At 46.1% G+C, this 22,642-nt stretch overlaps 1 protein-coding gene across 2 annotated transcripts in view; it reads left to right on the top strand.

Annotated features, from left to right (window-relative positions):
• The window catches only part of OTOA (otoancorin), a 96,482-nt gene that overhangs the window by 39,753 nt on the left and 34,087 nt on the right, over window positions 1-22,642 (top strand). For both annotated transcript variants that reach the window (XM_005591453.5, XM_065536845.2), the window contains exons 12-19: window positions 978-1,101; window positions 6,072-6,287; window positions 10,571-10,738; window positions 12,826-12,966; window positions 15,054-15,112; window positions 15,308-15,425; window positions 18,804-18,877; window positions 22,426-22,561. In XM_005591453.5, the coding sequence (XP_005591510.3) occupies window positions 978-1,101; window positions 6,072-6,287; window positions 10,571-10,738; window positions 12,826-12,966; window positions 15,054-15,112; window positions 15,308-15,425; window positions 18,804-18,877; window positions 22,426-22,561 (1,036 nt within the window). The remainder of the gene's footprint in view (window positions 1-977; window positions 1,102-6,071; window positions 6,288-10,570; window positions 10,739-12,825; window positions 12,967-15,053; window positions 15,113-15,307; window positions 15,426-18,803; window positions 18,878-22,425; window positions 22,562-22,642) is intronic.

Here is a 22,642-nt window from a genome sequence, read left to right on the forward strand (position 1 = left end):
CAATAGATCTCTAGAACCTCTTTTCCTATTTAACTGAAACATTGTATCCTTTATCCAAGTCTCTCCAACTCCTTTCCCACCTCCAGCCCCTGGTAACAACCATTCTAAGGCTCTGCTTTCATGAATATGACGTTTGTTTATTTGTTTGTTTTTCAGATTCATAATATAAATGAGGTCATACAGTATTTGTCTTTCTGTGTCTGGCTTATTGCACTTAGCATAAGATCCTCCAAGTTCATCCATGCTATCCCATATGATAGAATTTCCTCCTTTTTCAAAGCTGAAGCACATTCCATTGTGTATCCACCAATTAAAAAAAAAAAATCCATTCATCCACTGACGTGTTGGACACTTAGGATGATTCCATGTCTTGGCTATTGTGAATTATTATTCTCAACATGGTTATTAACACTTACCCCTCACATCCCCTGAGTCTTCTTTTCTCGAAGTTAAGCAGATTCCTTTTCCTCATGAGACACTTTCTTTTCCCTGGACCTGGCAGCTCTCCTGTGGGCGTGTCTGAATATGTCAATATCATATATGTGAATCAACTGCCAAGGAGACAGCAGGCAGTGCTCAAATCTGTGTCTCTGAGCTGGGGAGTGGGGCAGGTTTTATAGGCAGAGGGTAATAAGACTTGATCTGATTGGGTCTTGCTATGAGGTGATGCTGGGAGGTGTGATCTGATTGGATCATGCCATGAGGTGATGCCAGGGCTCAATCTGATTGGATCATGGACCACGCCAAGTGGTGTCCACTTCATAATTCAGCCCCCATTCCTTGGTCCTGTCTGAGCACTTAGGTTCCACCTCTGGTTGCATGTTTGGTTCATCTGAGGATGTTCAGGTTACGTGACCTTCAAGCCGGGAGTCCGTGGCAGCTGAAAAACAACTCGCCGTTTTATTACACAAAACGGAACCGGAACGGGCTGGTTCTGCGGTTACACCTCCACCACAATCCCGCCTCTTCTCACACAGGTTGGGGCTGCTGGTTTGTTTCTACGATGACCTGGAATTGCTGGATGCCACTGTGGCCCAAGTCCTGCTTCACCAGATGATCAAATGCAGCCACCTGAGCGGCTTCCAGGCTGGCGTCCAGAAGGTACAGCTGGGGTGCAAGGCCCTGAGGCCTCTGCCTCAGTTTCGCTAGACAGAGAAATGGGGAGCTTAGCTTAGCCTTTGAGAGAAAACACACAGTAGTTGGGATTTAAGTCCGGTCACAGCAGATGGCACCTCAAATACTGAGATAAGTGTAACATCGAAGCCCAGACAGAAATTAGCAAAGGAACAGACCCTGGGGAGATCAAAATTTAATCAGAACAGCCGTCTCAGCCAGGCGTGGTGGCTCATGCCTGTAATCCCAGCACTTCGGGAGGCCAAGGTGGGAGGATCATTTGAAGCCGGGAGTTTGATACCAGCCTGGTCAACATCATGAGACCCTTGTCTGCAAAAAATACAAAAAAATGGCTGGGCACGGTGATTCACACCTGTAATCCTAGCACTTTGGGAGGCCAAGGTGGGCAGATCACCTGAGGTTAGTTTGAGACCGGCACGGCCAACATGGTGAAATCCCATCTCTACTAAAAATATAAAAATTAGCCAGGGGTGGTGGCATGCGCCTGTAATCCCAGCTACTCAGGAGGCTGAGGCAGGAGAATTGCTTGAGCCTGGGAGGCAGAGGTTGTGGCGAGCTGAGATCATGTCACTGCACTCCAGCCTGGGGGGTGACAGAGTGAGACTCTGTCTCAAAAAAAAAAAAAAAAAAAAAAAAAGCCATATGCCTATACTGCCAGCTACTTGGGAGGCTGAGGTAGGAGGATCACTTGAGCCGAGGAGTGCCAGCCTGCAGTGAGCTATGATAGTGACATTGCACTCCAGCTGGATGACAGAGCAAGACCCTATGTAAAAAAAAAAAAAAAAGAAAAGAAAAGAAAGGGACAGCTACCTCTAACTTAAATATGCATACAGATCACCTGGGGATCTTAAATGCAGATTCTGATTCAGGAGCTCTTGATTGAGGCCCAGCACTCTCCTTTCTTCTTCCTCCTCCTTCCCTTGGCCTCCCAAAGTGTTGGGATTACAGGTGTGAGCCATTGTGCCCAGCTGACACTGCACTTCCAACAAGCTTCCGGGTGATTCTGAAACCGCTGCTCTGGTGAGCATGCCTGGAGTGGCAGGAGATAAAGGAGTGGTTCTCGAACCTGCCTCTAGATTAGTAACATCCCTGCCAGGTGCCACCCCCAGAGATTCTGATGTTATTGTTCTGGGGTATGGCCTGATTTTAAAGCTTCTCAGGTGATTTCAATGCAGCCAGGATTGAGAACACTGGATTGGAGGGCGGCTATGAGTTCCCAAGGCCAGCTTCTGAACAAAGGAGCAAACACACTGTCTCTCATTTTCCTTCCTCTCCATCTCTCTGTTCTTCCATCCAGTCAAGTCTCAATTCTACCCCTTCCATTCCACTTTTTGTGGCCCTTCTCAATTTGCTTAAAATAAAAAAGATGACATGAAAACAATATTAAATGAAATTTTGATAAAGCCATCCATAATTTCAGAGCAGTTTTCCACACATCACCGTAAAGTCCTCAAACACATTTGACATTTGAGATTGTGGCCATCTATTTTGGTCAGTGCATTTTTTTTTTTTTTTACTCATTTTTTGTGTGTATCTTATTCTGTCACCCAGGCTGGAATGTAGTGGTATAATCTCAGCTCACTGCAACCTCCGCCTTCCGGGTTCAAGTGGCACAATCTCAGCTTATTGCAACCTCCGCCTTGCCTCAGCCTCCAGAGTAGCTGGGACTACAGGTGCGTGCCAGCACGCCCGGCTAATTTTTTGTATTTTTAGTAGAGATGGGGTTTCACCATATTGGCTAGGCTGGTCTTGAACTCCTGACCTCAAGTGATCCGCCTGCCTTGGCCTCCCAAAGTGCTGGGATTACAGGCCTGAGCCACTGAGCCTGGACTGTGAATGTGTATTTTTGTTTCCAAGGAAAATAATCCCTCCCAAGCAAGCTCAAGCAAAAATAAGAAGACAAATATATTTTAAGGCCCCGGGGTCTCAACATGTGGCAGCCCTGACCAAGGAGAAGGTCGCATACGATTAGATATGAGGGAGCCCTTTGGGATCATCTAACTCAGTCATTCTCAAACTGGAGAATGCATCTAAATTACAGGGATGGCCTGTTAAAATACAGCTTGTGGCAGCGGTCCAGTTTTGTGGAAGACAATTTTTTGGCACCAGGGACCGGTTTTGTGGAAGACAATTTTTTCCATGGACTGGGGCCAGGGGATTGTTTCAGGATGATTCAAGTGCATTACATTTATTATGCTCTCCCTTCCTTCCTTCCTTCCTTCCTTCCTTCCTTCCTTCCTTCCTTCCTTCCTTCCTTCCTTCCTTCCCTCCTTCCTTCCCTCCCTCCCTCCCTCCCTCCCTCCTTCCTTCCTTCCCTCCCTCCCTCCCTCCTTCCCTCCCTCCCTCCCTCCCTCCCTCCCTCCCTCCTTCCTTCCTTCCTTCCTTCCTTCCTTCCTTCCTTCCTTCTTTCTTTCCTTTTCCTTCCTCCCTCCCTCCCTCTCTCTTTCTCGCTCTCTTCCTTCTTTCCTCCTTCCCTCCCTCCCCCTCCCCCCCTCCCCTCCCCCTCCCCCCCTCCCCCCTCCCCCCCCCTTCCCCTCTCCTCTCCTTTCTTGATGGAGTCTCTCTCTGTTGCCAGGGTGGAGTGCAGTGGCATGATCTTGGCTCACTGCAACCTCTGCCTCCCAGGTCCAAGCAATTCTCTGCCTCAGCCTCCCAAGTAGCTGGGACTACAGGTGCATGCCACCACGCCCAGCTAATGTTTTTTATTTGTAGTAGAGCTGGGGTTTCACCATGTGGCCAGGATCATCTCATTCTCTTGACCTCGTGATCTGCCTGCCATGGCCTCTTAAAGTACTGGGACTACAGGTGTGAGCCACTGCGCCCAGCCTGTGCACTTTATTTCTATTATTACATTGTAATATATAATGAAATAACTATACAACTCACCATAATGTGGAATCAGTGGGAGCCCTGAGCTTGTTTTCCTGCAACTAGACAGTCCCATCTGGGGGTGATGAGAGACAGTGACAGATCATCAGGCATTAGATTCTCATAAGGAGCGCACAGACTAGGTCCCTTGCATGCACAGTTCACAATAGGGTTTGCTCTTATGAGAATCTAATGCTGCCTCTGATCTGACAGGAGGCAGAGCTCAGGCGGTAATGCTCACTGGCCTGCTGCTCACCTCCTGCTGTGGCTAGTTTCTAACAGACCAGGGTCCCGGTGGTCCCCATCTATGGCCCCGGGGCTGGGGATCCCTGGATTTCAGAGCTCCACTGTCTCTGATTCAGGAGGTCCGGGAGCAGCCTGGCAATCTGCATTTCTAACACGTCCCCAGGTGGTGCAGATGCCGCTGGGTGTGCTCCACACTTTGAGAGCTGCCGCTGTAGTCCACCCCTTCGTTTTACAAATGTGGAAACTGATCTCTAGGGAAGGGAGTTGCTGAACTTAGAGGACCCAGGTGCTGTGACAGCTGTTTCTTCTACTTCACTCTGCTGCCCCCCAGTGGCCATTTCAATATTGCCAGAAACCCGTTTTGGGCACCTGTCTGAAATGACGTTATTACGTAAATTCGGGTGTTAAAACATGAACCATTCTTGTTTTTTGTTACAGAGCTCCTTGTATAGTAGGTGACTTTATCATGTTCCTTACCGAAAGCAGTTGGAACGCACATTTTACTATCATTAGGCAGGCATATTGCAATAAAATAATTATTAAAATGATCATAGAAATGTGCAGACAGGTGCAAGAGATAATTTTAAGGGGAAATACAGAAAAGCAAATTGTGCTTCTGTTCATATCACAACTCTGTAAAAACTACCTAGTGTCTCTATATTTATAAAGTATAAGAAGTCTTGGAAGCATATACACCCAATTGCTAATCACAGTTATTTTTATGAGGTAGGATGTTCAGGAGACTTTTACTTTCTTGAACTGTGAAGAGTTATTTTTGGCCGGGTGTGGTGGCTCATGCCTGTAATCCTAGCACTTTGGGAGACTGAGGCAGGCAGATCATACGAGGTCAGGAGTTCGAGATCACACTGGCCAACATGGTGAAACCCAGTCTCTACTAAAAATACAGAAATTAGCCTCATGTGGTGGTGAGTGCCTGTAATCCCAGCAACTCAGGAGACTGAGGCAGGAGAGTCACTTGAACCCGGAAGGTGGGGGTTGCAGTGTTGCAGTGAGCCAAGACCGTGCCATTATACTCCAGCCTGGGCGACGAGAGCAAAACTCTGTCTTTTTTTTTTTTTTTTTGTTTGAGACAGAGTCTTGCTCTGTCGCCCAGGCTGGAGTGCAGTGGCGCGATCTCGGCTCACTGCAAGCTCCGCCTCCTGGGTTTACGCCATTCTCCTGCCTCAGCCTCCTGAGTAGCTGGGACTACAGGTGCCCGCCACCGCGCCCGGCTAATTTTTTGTATTTTTAGTAGAGACGGGGTTTCACCGTGGTCTCGATCTCCTGACCTTGTGATCCGCCCGCCTCGGCCTCCCAAAGTGCTGGGATTACAGGCGTGAGCCACCGCGCCCGGCCAAAACTCTGTCTTAAGAGAAAAAAAAGTTATTTTTACACAGATTATAAATTATCTTGAAAAGGCCCCTGGCTATTTCATGAAAGGAAAACAGCCTATATATATGGATATAGAGTTCAAAGTCACCAGAGGACAATAGATGCTATAAGAGTGTGGTGGAGTTATAAAGGGAACAACATTTCTTTCTGATATGGATTAAGGTTGATTTAATAACAAATTAATATTTAAATGAAGCACACAGGGAATTTTCGGCACATGAAAGCCAAGGCCAGAGAAGGTGTCCTCCGTGTGGTGTCTCACTGTCTGGGCATGGCGGGAGCCTCTTTCCTTCCTCATTTCTGGGCCTGGAGGCTTTGATGGGACAAGGTCCAGGGAGGATGCTGTGGAGTCCTAATAGCCCTGGATGTGGTCAGAGGGAGCCACCGCCCTGCTTCCTGTCAACACTCATTCTCATTTTCTCTCCTTCCAGCTCAAAGCAGAACTCCTGGACATTGCCACAGAGAACCAGACGCTCAATGAGACCCTGGGTTCTTTGTCGGATGCGGTTGTAGGTCTGACCTACAGCCAACTGGAATCTCTCTCCCCCGAGGCTGTGCACGGAGCCATCTCCACCCTCAGCCAGGTCTCAGGTTGGGCCAAGAGCCAGGTCATCATCTTGTCTGCCAAATACTTGGCCCATGAGAAGGTCAGCTGGAGTTTTAAACTCTTCTTTATTTCCCCTGAGATGACCTAAGTGTATTAGTCCTCCCAGGCTGCCATAACAATATACTGTAGATTGAGAGGCATAAACAACATACATTTATTTCTCACAATAGTGGAGACTGGGAAGTCCAACATCAAGGTGTCACAAATGTAGGTTTTATTCTGAGGCCTCTTCTCTTGGCCTGTAGGTGGTCTCCATCTTGCTGTGTGCTCACCTGACCACATGAGAGCAAGCTCTCTGGTGTTTCCTCTTACAAGGAAACTAATACCATTGGATCAGGGCCCCACCTGACCATCATTATCTCATGACGTCATTTAACCCTTAAAGGCCTCACCTCCCAATACTATCACATTGGGGGTTAGGACTTTGACATACAGATTCTTGGGGGACACAAATATTTAATCCATAATAGTCATATAGACACAGCAGGGGCAACCAATCAGTAAGAAGATGATGCTGAGGAGGACTGCCTGGGTTCAAATCCTCGCTTTGCCATTTACTAGCTCTGTGACACTGGGCAATTTGCTTACTTTCGCTTTGCCTCAGTTTCTCTATTTGTAAAATGTGGACAACAATAGCACTTACTGCTGGGCTACGTGGCTCACACCTGCAATTTCAGCACTTTGGGAGGCTGAGGTAGGAGGATCACCTGAGGCTAGGAGTTTGGGACCAGCCTGATCAATGTGGTGAAATCCCGTCTCTACTAAAAATACAAAAATTAGCTGGGCGTGGTGGTGCACGCCTGTAATCCCAGCTGCTTGGGAGGCTGAGGCAGGAGGATGGCTTGAACCTGGGAGGCGGAGGTTGCAGTGAGCAGAGATCGTGCCACTGCACTCCAGCCTGGGCAACAGAGCAAGACCCTGTCTCAAAAAAAAAAATTAAACAACAACAACAATAACAAATCAGTAGCACTTACCCTGTAGCATTGCTGCAAATATTATGTGAGTTGGTACACATGAAGAAGCTAGACCACCAGGTGACACCACAGAGTATGAGCTCAAGGGGCGTTAGTCATCACTGAGTGGGATCAACGTGTGGGACTTATCCCAGGATTTTCCTGCCTGCTGTTGAGCTGCTATTAGGTTGATGCAAAAAGCAATCACAGTTTTTGCCATTACTTTGGGTTTAGGGATGATGCTATTTTATTCCAATCTTGGGCTGCAGAGAAGGAACTGTCAGGCAGACAGTCCTCTTTGGTGGGGACAGGAGTCTTAATCTGTGTTCTAGCTGCTCCTGGGGTAGACAATGGACATTCTTTTGGGGACAATTAGTGTCCCTGGGTTGGGTCCAGTCCAGAGGGCTCCAAATATGAGAGACTTGAGTTCTAAGCATTTTGGTGTCATCTTTTTTTGTTTGTTTGTTTGCTCTTGTAGCCCACGCTGGAGTGCAATGGCACAACCTCAGCTTACTGCAACCTCTGCCTCCCAGGTTCAAGCAATTCTCCTGCTTCAGCCTTCCGAGTAGCTGGGACTACAGGCACCCATCACCACACCCAGCTAATTTTTGTATTTTTAGCAGAGACGAGATTTTGCCATGTTGGCCAGGCTTGTCTCAAACTCCTGACCTCGTAATCCACCCGCCTTGGCCTCCCAAAGTGCTGAGATTACAGGTGTGAGCCACTGCGCCTGGCCTTTGGTGTCCTTCTCATTTAGTCCACACTCCTGGCCACTTCCCAGGATGCAAACTGGCTCACAAGGATTAGATTAGGACCCATTCCAATCAAATAATAATAATAAACATTTATTTATTTTTGGCTTCTGGATATTAATTTTAATTACTTTGAAACAACATAATTTACTATCAGATGTTTAACAAGCATCCATTATAATTGCTAAACTGTGAATTCAGTGTTAACTGTGTCTGACTAACTATACAAAACTCATCAATTTTTCTTTTGACGAAATGTAGTAGGCTGGGCGTGGTGCCTTATGCCTGTAATCCCAGCATTTTGGGAGGCCGAGATGAATGGATCACTTGAGGCTAGGAGCCTGAGACCAGCCTGGACAACATGGTGAAACCCTGTCTCTACTAAAAATAGAAAAATTAGCTGGGCATGATGGTGCACGCCTGTAATTCCAGCTGCTTCCAGGCCAAAGCAGGAGAATCGCTTGAACCCGGGAGGCAGAGGAGGTTGCAGTGAGCCGAGATCGTGCCACTGTACTCCAGACTGGGCTGGGCTACAGGGCAAGACTCTGTCTTTAAAAAAAAAAAAAAAAAGTAGTAGAAATCTCAAAGAATAAAAGAGAGACTACTCCATAAAGGTCATGTTTACTAACCTAGCACCATAATTCCAGTGTTAGTACCTCCCATGCAGCTGGAAGGAGGATATGGGAAGAGGTGAAGATGTTGAAAATGTAAGGGGCTCCATTTTGCTTGCTCTAAAGCGAAATACCACAGTGTCTCATAAAGAAGAAAATCACTGAGGTTGGAAATGAAAACAAAAGCTTTTGATTCAGGTGGTAAAGGGGTTTAAGAGTTATAGAGTAGAATCCATGCACCCAGAAGGCAGTGCTGGAGTCGGCCTCAGGAACTGAGGGGTTTCTTCCCCTTTTTTTCTTTTTTGAGACACGGTCTCAGTGTGTTGCCCAGGCTGGAGTGCAGTGGTCTGATCTTGGCTCACTTCAGCCTTGACCTCCCAGGCTCAGGTGATCCTCCCACCTCAGCCTCCTGAGTAGCTGGGACCACAGGGGTGTGCCACCATGCTGGGCTGATTTTTTGTATTTTTTTGTAGAGATGGGGTTTTGCAATGTTGCCCAGGCAGATCTCAAACTCCCGGGCTCAAGCAAACTACTCGCCTTGGCCGCCCAAAGAGCAGGAGTAGGGGATTTCTTCTTGGCATCCAAGTCTTTTTAAATTTCTTCAAGTTTTTAAAGCTAGGTTTGGTATGTCATGGTTCTGAGCCAGCTATATTTCAACCACATTCTCCAAAGTAAATCCAAGTGGGAACTGGAGCAGGATGTCGGTGGGGAGGGCGAGAGGGAGATGAAGGGCAGCTGTAGCTCCGAGGGCTGGTCCTAGCCTGCTTCCTCCATCGCGGGGCTAAGGGAGGGGGATGTGGAATAACAAACATTTACTGAACACTTACTATGTGCCAGGTTGTGTTCTAAGTGAGTTAATCATTTAATCCAACAATCCTCTGAAGTCAGTAGTGCTGTCATCTTCATTGTCCAGTTCATTCATGTGAGGTACAGAGTGTGTAAGAGAACTGGAAAAGGCCACATCAAAGTTACGCAGCTGGGATTGAACCCAGGGCACCTGGCCTCAGAGGCGTGTTGTTTACCTCTGGCGGTCACTGTCTCCAGCATGACACCATGACCAATGCCCACCCATTTCCACTTTCTGACTCAGGTACCGGGCCAGCCCATTCATCTGGTCTCTTCTAGCCTCATGGTGACTTTACGCTGAAGGCTTTGAATCCTTGTTTCTGGACCTCGATTGGGGCTCCATGGGTCCATCTTGACAGTCCTCTCTGAATTTGATTTTAGGGAGTTAGGGAGACTGTTGTGTTCCCTCCTAACCCAGGACAAAGTGGTTTGTTTCTTTTCTAATATCCAACTCTTCCTACTGAGGGGTGAGGCCACTTTTACTCAGAAGGCAAGAGGTCAAAAGGTCATGCCTTCTTTGAAGACAGCATGAGATCACCCATTATACACAGAATAACTGAAGGAACCCACTCAGCTGTCTTTTCATAGAACCAAAGCATGTCCTTGGTTATATGGAAAACTTTCTAGCATCTTCACTCTAAAGGAAGGAAAAAAACCCACGTATAATTTCTTTCTTTTCTTTTTTCTTTTTTTTTTTTGAGATGGAGTTTTGCTCTTGTTGCCCAGGCTGTAGTGCAATGGCACAGTCTCGGCTCACTGCAACCTCTTGTCTCCTGAGTTCAAGCAATTCTCTTGCCTCAGCCTCCCAAGTAGCTGGGATTACAGGCACCTGCTACACACTTGGCTAATTTTTGTATCTTTAGTAGAGATGGGGTTGTACCATGTTGACCAGGTTGGTCTTGAACTCCTGACCTCAGGTGATCCACCCGCCTTGGCCTCTCAAAGTACTGGGATTACAGGTGTGATCCACCACACCCGGCAAACTCTCTTTCTTGATTTGATAGAAGGAAGGAAGGCCTGTGGAGGCAGCCTCTGTCTGGCTCACTGCTGTGCCCCTAAGGTCTCACCTATCCCAATACTTGGCACATAGATGGGCTGAGTGCATGTTGGAGAGGTGAAAAGTGGGAGCAGAGCCTGACTGTGCGGCTGCTCCTCTTCCAGGTGCTGTCTTTCTACAATGTCAGCCAGATGGGCGCGCTGCTGGCCGGGGTCAGCACCCAGGCCTTCTGCAGCATGAACTGCAAGGACCTCTCGCAGGTCCTGAGAAGTGCCGTTTCCCAGTACCTGTCTGACTTATCACCTGCCCAGCAGCAAGGTATCCTCAGCAAGGTGAGAGGATGATGTCTGGTGCTCAGCCACATGTCACGGGGTGTGCTTTTGGGGTTTGGTGAGTGGGTGTGACTTTGGACCATGAACGCAGGGCTGGGATTGTCTCAGTCGTTGGTGTCTTGGCTCTGCCTTCTCCTGGTGGCACACCTTCCCTCCTTTCCAGACAGAGCCCTTCGGTCATGCTGTCATTCTTCCCAGAACCCTTTGTTCTCCCAGACAATCTAATCTGGAATACTTTTCTTTTTTTTTTTTCTTTTTTTTGTTTTGAGACGGAGTCTTGCTCTGTCACCCAGGCCGGAGTGTAGTGGCGCGATCTTGGCTCACTGCAAGCTCCGCCTCCTGGGTTCACGCCATTCTCCTGCCTCAGCCCTCCAAGTAACTGGGACTACAGGTGCCCAACACCGCGGCCGGCGAATTTTTTGTATTTTTAGTAGAGATGGGGTTTCACTATGTTGGCCAGGATGGTCTCCATCTCCAGATCTTGTGATCCACCCGCCTCGGCCTCCCAAAGTGCTGGGATTACAGGCTTGAGCCACGGCGCCTGGCCTAGAAGACTTTTCTTAAATCAGGTTTCCTGATCTTATAACACTTCAAGTTTTTTTTTTTTTTTTTTTTGAGACAGTTTTTCTGTGTTGCCCAGGCTGGAGTACAGTGGTACGATCATAGCTCATCACAGTCTTCCGGGCTCAAGCAATCATCCTGCCTCAACTTCCTGAGTGGCTGGGACCACAGGCATGCATCACCATGCCTGGCTAATTTTTTAACTTTGTAGAGACATGGTCTTGCTATGTTGCCCAGGCTAGTCTTGAACTCCTGGCCTAAAGCCACCATGTTTGGCTAATTTATTCATTTCTCGTAGAGATGGAGTATTGCTGTATTGCCAGGCTGCCCAACTCCTGGCCTCAAATAATCCTTCTGCTTCAGCCTCCAAAAGTGCTGGGATTGCAGGTGTGAGCCACTGTGCCTGGCCTCAAATTTGTTTTTCAAATCTAAAAGTAAACCCCAAAGTTCTAGGGTGCATCTGAAAGCCCTTTTCATGGTCCACAGCCATGTCTGTATTCTGTTTTTTTTGTTTGTTTGTTTAGATAGGGTCTTCCTCTATTACCCCAGTCAGCATGCAGTGGCATGATCTTGGTTCACTGCAGCCTCCACCTCCGGGGCTCAGGTGATCCTCCCACCTCAGCCTCCCAAGTAGCTGGGACTACAGACCTGTGCTGCTCACTAATTTTTGTGTTTTTTCTAGAGATGGGGTCTTGCCATGTTGCCTGGGCTGGTCTCAAACTCCTGGGCTCAAGTGATCCACCTGCCTCGGCCTCCTACAGTTCTGGGATTACAGGCGTGAGCCACCATGCCTGGCCCCTTTTTTACTTGTCAGGGAGTCTTTTGACATCTTGCCCTATCAGGTCTGTTCTGTCCAATGGCAAAATCTGTTAAGAAACCAAAACTTGGCCAGGTGCAGTGGCTCACGCCTATAATCCCAGCACTTTGGGAGGCCAAGGTGGGTAGATCACGAAGTTAGGAGATTGAGACCAGCCTGGCCAACATGGTGAAACCCCTTGTCTCTACTAAAAATACAAAAAATTAGCTGGGCGTGGTGGTGCACTCCTGTAGTCCTGGCTCTTCGGGAGGCTGAGGCAGGGAAATTGCTTGAACCCAGGAGGTGGAGATGTGGAGATTGCAGTGAGCCAAGATTGTGCCACTGAACTCCAGCCTGGCGACAGAGCCAGACTCCCATCTCAAAAAAAAAAAAAAAAACAACAAAAAACCTAAGGGGTTTGGCCTAAAACACCAACATCTTACAGATAGCAAGTAGCCCATACAGTTAAAATAAAGAAATAAAGAGCATGAGTTGCATGGGTTTTGGAATCAGACAGACTTGGGCTTGAATCTCACTTACTGACTTTCAACTCATCACACTTGAAGTCTCTGTTTCCTCACCTGTGAAATGGGGATGATGCTACTCTCCACTTCCTAGGGTTGCTGAGCCGGTCTGATGGATTTTATTGCCTGTGTTGTAGTGTCCGGCCCTTCCTTAAAGCTCAGTGCATTTTTTACAAGGTTGTTTTGATGCTTCTCACTTTTGGCAGATGGTGGAAGCTGGAGACACTGCCTCAGGCATTGTGGAGATACAAGGGGCTTTCTTTAAGGAAGTGTCTCTCTTTGATTTAAGGAGGCAACCTGGATTCAACTCTACAGTCCTGAAGGATAAGGAACTTGGAAGGAGCCAGGTACTGCCATGAAGCACAGATCGATCCTGTATTTCTGACTCTCTGTCTTGTGAGAATGAATGGTCTGTTTTAAAGTTAATTTGATAAAAGAAATTTATTTCTGTGTGATTAGTATAGGAGGCAGAATAGTATAGTGTTAAGAAGTTGGACAGGCTGAGGCAGGAGGATCGCTTGACGCCAGGAGTTTGAGACCAGCCTGGGCAACACAGCAAGACCCTGTCTCTACAAAAAGTTAAAAAATTAGCCAGGCGTGGTGATGCATGTCTGTGGTCCCAGCTACTCAGGAGGCTGAGGCAGGAGGATCATGTGAGCCTGGGAGTTCCACAATGCAGTGAGCTATGGTTATGCTACTACTACACTCCAGTCTGGGCAACAGAGCAAGACCCTGTCTCTTAAAAAAAAAGTTAGACAACACCTGAGCATGAATTCTGGCTCCCACTTATTTATTAGCTTTGGAGAAGGTCCTTATATGGCCTCAGTTTTCTCATGTGCAAAATGGGGATAATTTTGATAATAAAATGAGGGTCACTGTTATATGCCACGTGGGTTGTGTGCTATAAATATTTGCGGCTATTATGTGTGTTATTAAATGCTGTGAGCATTGAGGCCACTTGGGGGGATGGTGCTGTTGAAGTGGATGCTCTGCCTTAGTACCGTCCTTGACTTCCTTTGTATCCAGTCAATCTTCATTACATGCTCTCAGGAAATGTTTATCAAGCACCGCCCAACAATGCGCCAGGCACCGCTCACAGTGCTGAGAGTGCAAAACTGAATGAAATCCCAGACACAAATCCCTGTCTGTTGCAGGGGCTCTTGCTCAGGGTCTCTCATGAGGCTGGATGATATCCCGGTTATCTATTGCTGTGTCACAAACCACCTCTAAATTTAGTAACAGTGGCAACTGTTTTATTTTATTTTGTTTTATTTTTTGAGACAGAGTCTCTCTCAGTCACCGAGGCTGGAGTGCAGTGGCACAATCTTGGCTCACTGTAACCTCCTCCTCCTCCCGAGTTCAAGCAATCCTCATGGCTCCGCCTCCTGAGTAGCTGGCATTACAAGCACACACCGTCATGCCAGGCTAATTTTTGTGTTTTTTATAGAGACAGAGTTTCACCATGTTGGCCAGGCTGGTGTCGAACTCTTGACCTCAAGTGAACTGCCCGCCTTGGCCTCCCAAAGTCCTGGGATTACAGGTGTGAACCAGGGCATCCGGCCAATAGTTTTATTTTGGAAAATATCTCCTGCCACCAAAGACTTCAAGATACTTTTGTCCCATTGAGCTGATGGGATTGCCATTTCCTGAGATGGGGAAAGACCGTGGGAGGGTCCCCGAATTTGACTTTGTGCCCAAGGAAATCTCTGGGGCCATAAACAGTGTCCAGAACTTCCCTCCATCACCCACTCCTTTTGCCTGGGCTTTTGTGCTGCTTTCTGGCTCTCAGCTACCATATCTAACGCTAGATCATAATTTATTCTGTTTGGGGAATGATGCCCAAAGTTTCAGAGTCTATAAAATAGACAAATGTAGTACTTGATTGCATCTGCAAGCTAGGGATTCTGTAAAATTATGTTCCTTAAAACAAATGACTCCCTTGTCTACTTGGCATTGTTCTAGAGTGCTCATTGGGGGGTGGTTTGAAGGGAGTGCATGCTGCTGGCTGCGGGTACTTTATTGCTGGTGCTTTCTAGCCCATCCTGGTCTATTCTGGGATGCCTGGTGTTCAGGACCTGGCAGGTGCACATGTAAGTAGGAGCCACAGGGAGTTCTCAACTGGTCAGCAGTTTTGTAAATCACAGGAAGTAAAACTCCAGCCTTGCCACCAACATCTTTGCCTCTCATCTGCCTCATGGGGCGCAGAGAATCACGTGGAGTGTGAGAACAGGGCTGTGGAATTACCTTGACGCTGGTTCAAATCCAGGCACTGCCACTTAGCGATGGTGTAGTCCTAGGTAACTCACATAGCCTGTTAAGCCTCCATTTCCCTATCTGTAAAATGGGCTTGTGGAGCACCTGCCTGATGGGGCCTCACAGTGTTGGGCACACGCTGAGTGTGCCATCAGTGCTGTCGATCATTCTCTTCTCGCAGGCTCTGTTCCTGTATGAGCTTCTGTTAAAGACCACCAGAAGGCCTGAGGAGCTTTTGAGGTAGGAAAATGTAACTTGGCCTGGGTGCCGAACAGGCCCTTCAGAACCTTTTGCCAGAGCAGCCTACTTTCCCAGGAGGGAGAGTTAGGCAGTCACATCTGTAGCTTGTGTCTGATCATATCTGCCTTCTCTTGCTCTTTCTTTCCTCTCCTCCTCACCTCCTTCCTCTCCTGAGTCCCTTGTTTTGTTTTCTAGTGCTGGGCAGCTGGTCAAAGGCGTGACCTGCTCACACATTGATGCCATGAGCACTGACTTCTTTCTGGCCCATTTCCAGGATTTTCAGAACAACTTCGCCCTACTTTCACCGTATCAGGTACCGTTAAAGCATTTTTCAGCTTCTAATTCTCACTCCCTACCCCAGTCACTGGGCCTGAATTAGCTGTGGCGTCTAAAGATCTTTATGCCAGAATTATTTAGATGCAAGTGATGACTTAGGGCCAAAGATTGAGCCAGGTTTTTTCCAGTTTCTTTTTAAACAGCTCCAAATACCCACATCTCTACAGCCAGAGTATCAACAGATTGGTTATTCCATACTCAAATTTGAACCTTAAAATATATTCATAAGGGATAGTATTTTGTGTGTTCGTAATTACGTTCTCGTGAGATGAAAGGTGATCCTCTAGCTAATATTCCAACATTTTCCAGGAGTAGCTGTGAATGCGAACAGTACTCTGAGAACATTTTCTTTCTCACTTAAAACTTCATTTTCCAAAAGATTATGGAGGCTATTTAACCCTTTGGGGAGATTAGAAGCAGTAACTGATTTTTTTTTTTTTTTTGAGACAGAGTCTTGCCCTGTCGCCCAGGCTGCAGTAGAGTGGCACGATCATGGTTTACTGCAGCCTCAACCTCCTGGGCTCAAGAGATCCTCCCGCCTCAGCTTCTTGAGTAGCTGGGACTAAAGGCACACACCACCATGCCTGGCTAATTTATTTATTTTTTTGTAGAGATAGGGTCTTGATATGTTGCCCAGGTTGGTCTCAAATTCCTAGGCTCAAGTGATCCTCCTGCCTCAGCCTCTCAAAGTGCTGGGATGACAAGCATGAACCACTGCACCCAGCCAGTGACTGATTTTTCACAGGGTCTAAGCTAGTAAACACAGGCCTTGCAGCATTTGAACTTTTGGTGTGAACCGTTGGCTTACAGACTCCTGTAATGGGTAGAAAAAGCACCTTCTCAACTCTGGCCTTGCGTTTCAGACTAGAATGAAGAATTTCCAAAGAGGAAATTATCTCCCAGAAAATCAGGAAGCATAGAGAGCTTGCTGTATAATCCTTCAAGATCATTAGAGGAATATGCAAAGTTTTAATGAAGCTCTCTCATTCCCTTGGGCTGTTAATTCTGTTAGTGATTCTTAAAGTTGAGCTTGCATCAGCATTGTCTGGAAGGCTGTAAAAACACAAATTGGAGGCCCCACTCCCAGAGTTTTACATATAGTAGGTAAGGGGTGAGGCCTGGGACTTTGCATTTCTAATCGGTTTGCTAGTACAAACCACTGAACTATATTAAAAGACCTGCCCAGGTGGGCAAGCCAGTAACTGAGCAAATGGATGGAGGTCAGACCTGCTTTGAGGAAGACCTACATGTTCGAGCAGGAAGAGTTACCCCAGTGAAGGTGCTTTCCTAGGCTTCCAGCTCTCAGAGCCTTCACATACCAGTTAATTAGATAATTTGCCTTTCTCATTTATATTTTTACTAAAAACACATTATTATTATTATTATTATTATTATTATTATTATTATTATTATTATTGAGACAGGACCTTGCTCTGTTGCCCAGGCTGGAATGCAGTGGCTCAATCTTGGCTCACTGCAACCTCCGCCCCTGGGTCCAAGTGATTCTCCTGCCTCAGTCTCCTGAATAGCTGGGATTCTAGGTGCCCACCACCATACTTGGCTAATTTTTGTATTTTCAGTAGGGATGGGGTTTCACCATGTTGGCCAGGCTGGTCTCAAACTCCTGACCTCCAACGATCCACCAGCCTCAGCCTCCTAAAGTGCTGGGATTACAGGCATGAGCCACCATGCCCATCCTGAAAACACATAATTATTACAAAAAAAACAAAAACAAAAACAAAAAACCACAATACAGAGAAAGTAAAATTTCCCCAAATTTTCCCCAGAGCAGTTGTTCTCAACAGAGTACTGTTTTGCCCTCTTAGGGGACTTTTGGCCCATGTCTGCAAACACTTTTGGTTGTCACAACTGGAGCAGAGCTATTGGCATCTAGTGGGTAGAGGCCAGGGGTGGTGTTCAACATCCTACAATGTGTAGGACAGCACCGGTACACAGAGGTATCTGGTCCAAAATGTCAATAATACTGAGGTGAGCAACCGTGTTTCAGAGGTAACTATAAAGAACAGTTTGCTATCATTTTTGAGAGTTTTCTTTTACATATAAAATATAGGCCAGGCGCAATGACTCATGCCTGCAATTCTAGCACTTTGGGAGGCTGAGGTGGGAGGTTCATTTGAGGACAGGACTTTGCAACCAACCTGGGAAACATATAGCAAGACTAACTGTACAAAAAGTACAAAAATTAGCCAAATGTGGTAGCACACGCCTGTAGTCCTAGCTACTTGGGAAACTGAGGCAGGAGGATCACTTGAACCCAGGAGTTCAAGGCAGCAGTGAGCTATGATCGAGTCACTGCATTTCAGCCTGTGTGATAGAGTGAGACTCTAACTCTAAACCAAATTTAAAAAAACTTATCTATTTACATGTAATATAAAAACCACAAGTGGGCTGGGCATAGTGGCTCACGCCACTTTAGGAGGCCGAGATGGTGGCTCACTTGAGGTCAGGAGTTCGAAACCAGCCTGGCCAACTTGGTGAAACCCCATCTCTACTAAAAATACAAAAAAAAAAAAAAAAATTAGCCATGCATGGTGGCAGGTGCCTGTAATCCCAGCTACTTGGGAGGCTGATGCAGGACAATTGCTTGAACCAGGAAGGCGGAGGTTGCAGTGAGCTGAGATTACGCCACTGTACCAGTGGGTGACAGAGTGAGACTCTGCCTCAAAAAAACAAACAAACCACAAGTGAGTTCATACTATACACACTGTTCTGTTTATATATATAGCTAAGATATATATATATAGATATGTAACTATATATATAATGATATATATAGTTAAGCTATGTATAACTATATATAATTAAATATAACTATATATAGTTAAATATAACTGTATAACTATATGTGTAGTTAAGCTATATATATAGTTTAACAGAATAGTGTGTACAATATGAGCTCATTTGTGGTTTTTACATTATAATATAACTATATATGTATATGCACATGCATAAAATAGCACAGACATCATTTAATGTTCATATATATAAATCTACCTTATTTAAAACAAAGTAGGTGCACTATTCCATTGTATGTATATACCATAATCTACTTAACCAATCCCCTGCTGAGGAATATTAAAATTATATCTCTCTTTCTTGCAGATATAAAACAATTGCGATGAGCATCACACTTAAATGTCTGTGTTAATGTTTGTTATTGCAATTTTCTCATCCATAAACTGGGCAGAGTAGTGGTACCTACATCATAGGGTGCTGTATTGCATAAGTGAACACATATGAAGCACTTAGAATAGTGCCTGGCACACGGAAAGCACTACTTGTGTTTATTCTTCTTCTTACTGCACTAAATCCCCAGAACTGCTTAATCTTTCAGGTTAATTGTTTGGCGTGGAAATACTGGGAAGTTTCCAGGTTGTCTATGCCACCTTTCCTCTTGGCTGCACTCCCGTAAGTGAACATCAGCCCCCACTTTCTGGCTCAGCAGTAAGATCGGTGGGAATCACTGAAGTCAAAGTGATTCTCTCCCCACTGGGTTTTTTTGAGGAACTAGAGGCAGAGTGGAGCGTGCCTTAGAGAGTTAAGCCCTTGAGATCCAGGATTTCAATTCTGAGTATCATATAGACATTTCAGACAGACCTTCTTGCTTTTCATGTTATGTAAAAACCAAGCCAAAGCAACCGAAGCCTGACTGGGTGTCAGTGAGGCAGGTCCCATCTGGCCTGGCTTTGTGGCTGTGCCAGGCTTCAGGGGAATCAGGGCTGATGGGAGTAGTAGGTGTTTCTCCTGGCATGTGTGAGCTTTCAGGCCTGCAGGGTAGCCCTGCTTTTCAAACATGATCTGGACATTGTTTCTCTCCTTTTCTCCTTCTTTATTTCCTTCTACCTTATTTTGCTTTTATTGTCTTCATTCATTCAAAAAAAAAATTCATTGAGTACTTGCTGTATGCTAGTTCTCAGATAGCTAAATTTTCTATCTGAAAATTTAGAAATTCCTATTAGTTTATCAGACCTTATAATCTCATGGTGGGAGAGGGAATAGACAAACATGAAGCCAATTATAGTATCAGGTTGATATTTGGTTGAAAGCAACAGAACTGAAACTGAAACTGGATTATGCAATAAAAGGGAATTTTTGGTTCAGGTAACTGGAAAGTTGAGAGGGACTTCAGGCATGGCTGGATCTAGGGGTTCAAATGATGTCATTTGTCTCTTGTCCCAGCTTATCTCTGCTGGCTTCACTATCAGGCAAGTTCTTTCTCTGTGGAAACCCTGGCAGATCTAAGGTTAAATTTTCCCAGCTTCATATTCAGGGAAAAGAGAAAAACATTCTCTTCCCATCATTCTCAATACATGTCTTGGGTTTGACTCTCATTGACCTTAATTGGGCGAATTTGTTTTCCTTGAACCAATCAGTGAGGTTGGGAGGATGGGTAACTTTGACTGACTTTAATCTGTATTGCACCCCTGGGGCTGGAGAGAAACCATAAGGTCTTAGAGTGAGAGAGATGGTTTTCTGAGAAAAACCAGGTGCTTTCCTAGAAAGCCAGGTGCTGTTCTACACCTCTGTTAGCACAGAGGTGTAAGAACATGTTTCAGGGAAGATGTTGAATCTGGTTTTCGAACAGTCAAGTGGTGGGGTTGAGTAGGCCAGATGGGTTTCAGGCAGCCTTTCTCAACTTTTTTATTGCTTTCCAAAGGAGAGGCAAAGGAGAGGGATAATGAGCACTGGGCACAGAGGAGAGAATATCACCTATAGACTGGAGAGACAGAGGAGACTGAACTAGTGCTAGATCAAGAGTTTAAGATGGACATTCCAGGCAGTGGAATGGGGATGTCCGGTTCAGCAGTGGGTAAGAAAAGCAAATCACTCTGGGAACACATGGGGGTATATCTGCGGAGTAGATAGGGGAGAGAAGGCCGGAGAAGTAAGGAACATCAGATCATGGGGGCTTTGTGAAGTGAGGAGTTTCACTCATATTCTGTGTGCAGCCATCAGATTTATATTTCAGAACAATCATAGCCACTACCCACATGGAGGACAGAATGCAGGGAGGATGAATGGAAAGAAGGGAGACAGCTGAAGATTATTTCAGTAACCCAGATCTTGGCATGGCATTTCTTCCACTCATTCATGTCTCAGCTCAAATGGAACTGCCTTAGAAGGGGCTCGTTTGATTATCCCCATTGTCATTCTCTTTTACAGAGCCATTTTATTTTCTTCCTTACATTAATTAATTAATTACTTTTTGAGAGTCTCCCTCTGTCACCCAGGCTGGAGGGCAGTGGTGTAATCTTGGCTCATTGCAACCTCCGCCACCTGAGTTCAAGAGATTCTCCTACCTCAGCCTCCCCAGTAGCTGGGATTACAGGTGTGTGTCACCACACCTGGCTGATTTTTGTATTTTTTGGTAGAGACAGGGTTTCACCATGATGGCCAGGCTGGTCTCAAACTCCTGACCTCAGGTGATCTGCTTGCCTTGGCCTCCCAAGTGCTGGGATTACAGGCGTGAGCCACTGTGCCTGCCTTCTTCCTTACATTTATTAATAGCTGAAATGACCTGTTTTATTCATTGGTTTCTGTGTTTCTTCTCTCTACTAGAATTAAGCACCATGAATGCAGGACCACTTGTGTCTTGTTCATTGTTATATTTGGTGCCTAGAATAGTGCCTGACTTACTGTAGATGTTTTGTAGGTATTTGCTGGATGAATGAAGAAATAAATAAGACAGTGGTACTGGGAATGGAGAAGTAAGAATAGATTTTTGTTGTTGTTGTTTTGAGACAGGGTCTCATTCTGTCACCCAGGTTGGAGTGCAGTGGTGCGATCTCAGCTCACTGCAACCTCTGCCTCCCAGGTTCAAGTGATTCTTCCACTTCAGCCTCTGGAGTAGTCGAAACCCCAGGTCCATGCCACCATGCCCAGGTAATTTTTGTATTTTTGGTAGAGATAGGATTTCACCGTGTTGCTCAGGCTGGTCTCAAACTCCTGATCTCAGGTGATCCACCCACCTTGGCTTCCCAAAGTGCTGGGATTATAGGTGTGAGCTACCACACCCAGCCGGAAGTAAGAACAGATTGGGATAATACTAAGGAGATAGCAATAACAGGCTTGGGACAAAGAAAGAAAGGAGTGTGGGATAGCACAGAGGTGGAAGAACATGTTTGGGAGAAGATGTTGAATCTGGTTTTGGAACAGTTGAGTGGTGGGGTTGAGTAGGCCGGATGGGTTTCATGCAGCTTTTCTCAACTTTTATTATTGCCTTTCAAAGGAGAAAATTTTAATTTCTCCTGAATGAAAGAAATTATACACTGAGGAAAAATATTCTGAGTAGGAATGAGTTTCAGTGGGTCACAGATCATAACAGTCTTTTTTATCCCCCATCCAAACCAGTTTCTCCTTTTTGAGGGTGACCTTGACCCTGTTGAGAATACATGGTCAAGAGCTGAAGGATCAAGAGCTGAAGGCAGAGTTCTGGACTGGAGATGACAGAATTTCTCTTTCCACTCTTTTTCTTATCTTTCTTTCTCACTTTCTACTTATTCTCTCTCCTCTTTGTCTCTTTTTTCATCTACTTTTTCCTTTCTTTTTCATCTCCCCTCAACCAGTCCATCAATCAACATGTTTATTTATGGAGAACCCATTATCTGATCAATGCTCTGGGGCATAGAAGAGGAGCATGATGGGAAGTTTGTTCCCACCCATAGAAGAGGGTCATGATGGGAAATTTGCTCCCACCCATAGAAGAGAGCATGATGAGAAGTTTGTTGCCCATTCATAGAAGAGATAGCATGATGGGAAGTTTGTTCCCACCCATAGAAGAGGAGCATGATGGGTGGGAGACTTGCTACCTGCTGCAGGGAGCCAAAGCATCACTGGGGAGAACAAACATTTAAAGAACGTCTTTGGGATGAGCTCTTGGGCATGTGGACCCTGATTTTAGGGGTCAACAGGAGCAGCCACGTGTTCCTCCTCTTGTTCTCCACATCCCTTTCCAGGGCCCGCTACCTGGCTTCTGTCCCAGCCTCCCAGTGTGTGCCCTTTCTGATCAGCCTGGGGAAGAGCTGGTTGGATTCCTTGGTTTTAGATTCCCACAAAAAGACTTCAGTCCTCAGGAAAGTGCAGCAGTGCCTGGTAAGAAAACTCTTCTTGGGCATTCCCTCCCTCTGGGTATCTGTGGCCATCTTGGGGAGCCCTGTGAGGGATCTGGCTGGG

Source organism: Macaca fascicularis, chromosome 20 (genome assembly GCF_037993035.2).
Source record: "Macaca fascicularis isolate 582-1 chromosome 20, T2T-MFA8v1.1".
Lineage (NCBI taxonomy): Eukaryota > Metazoa > Chordata > Mammalia > Primates > Cercopithecidae > Macaca > Macaca fascicularis.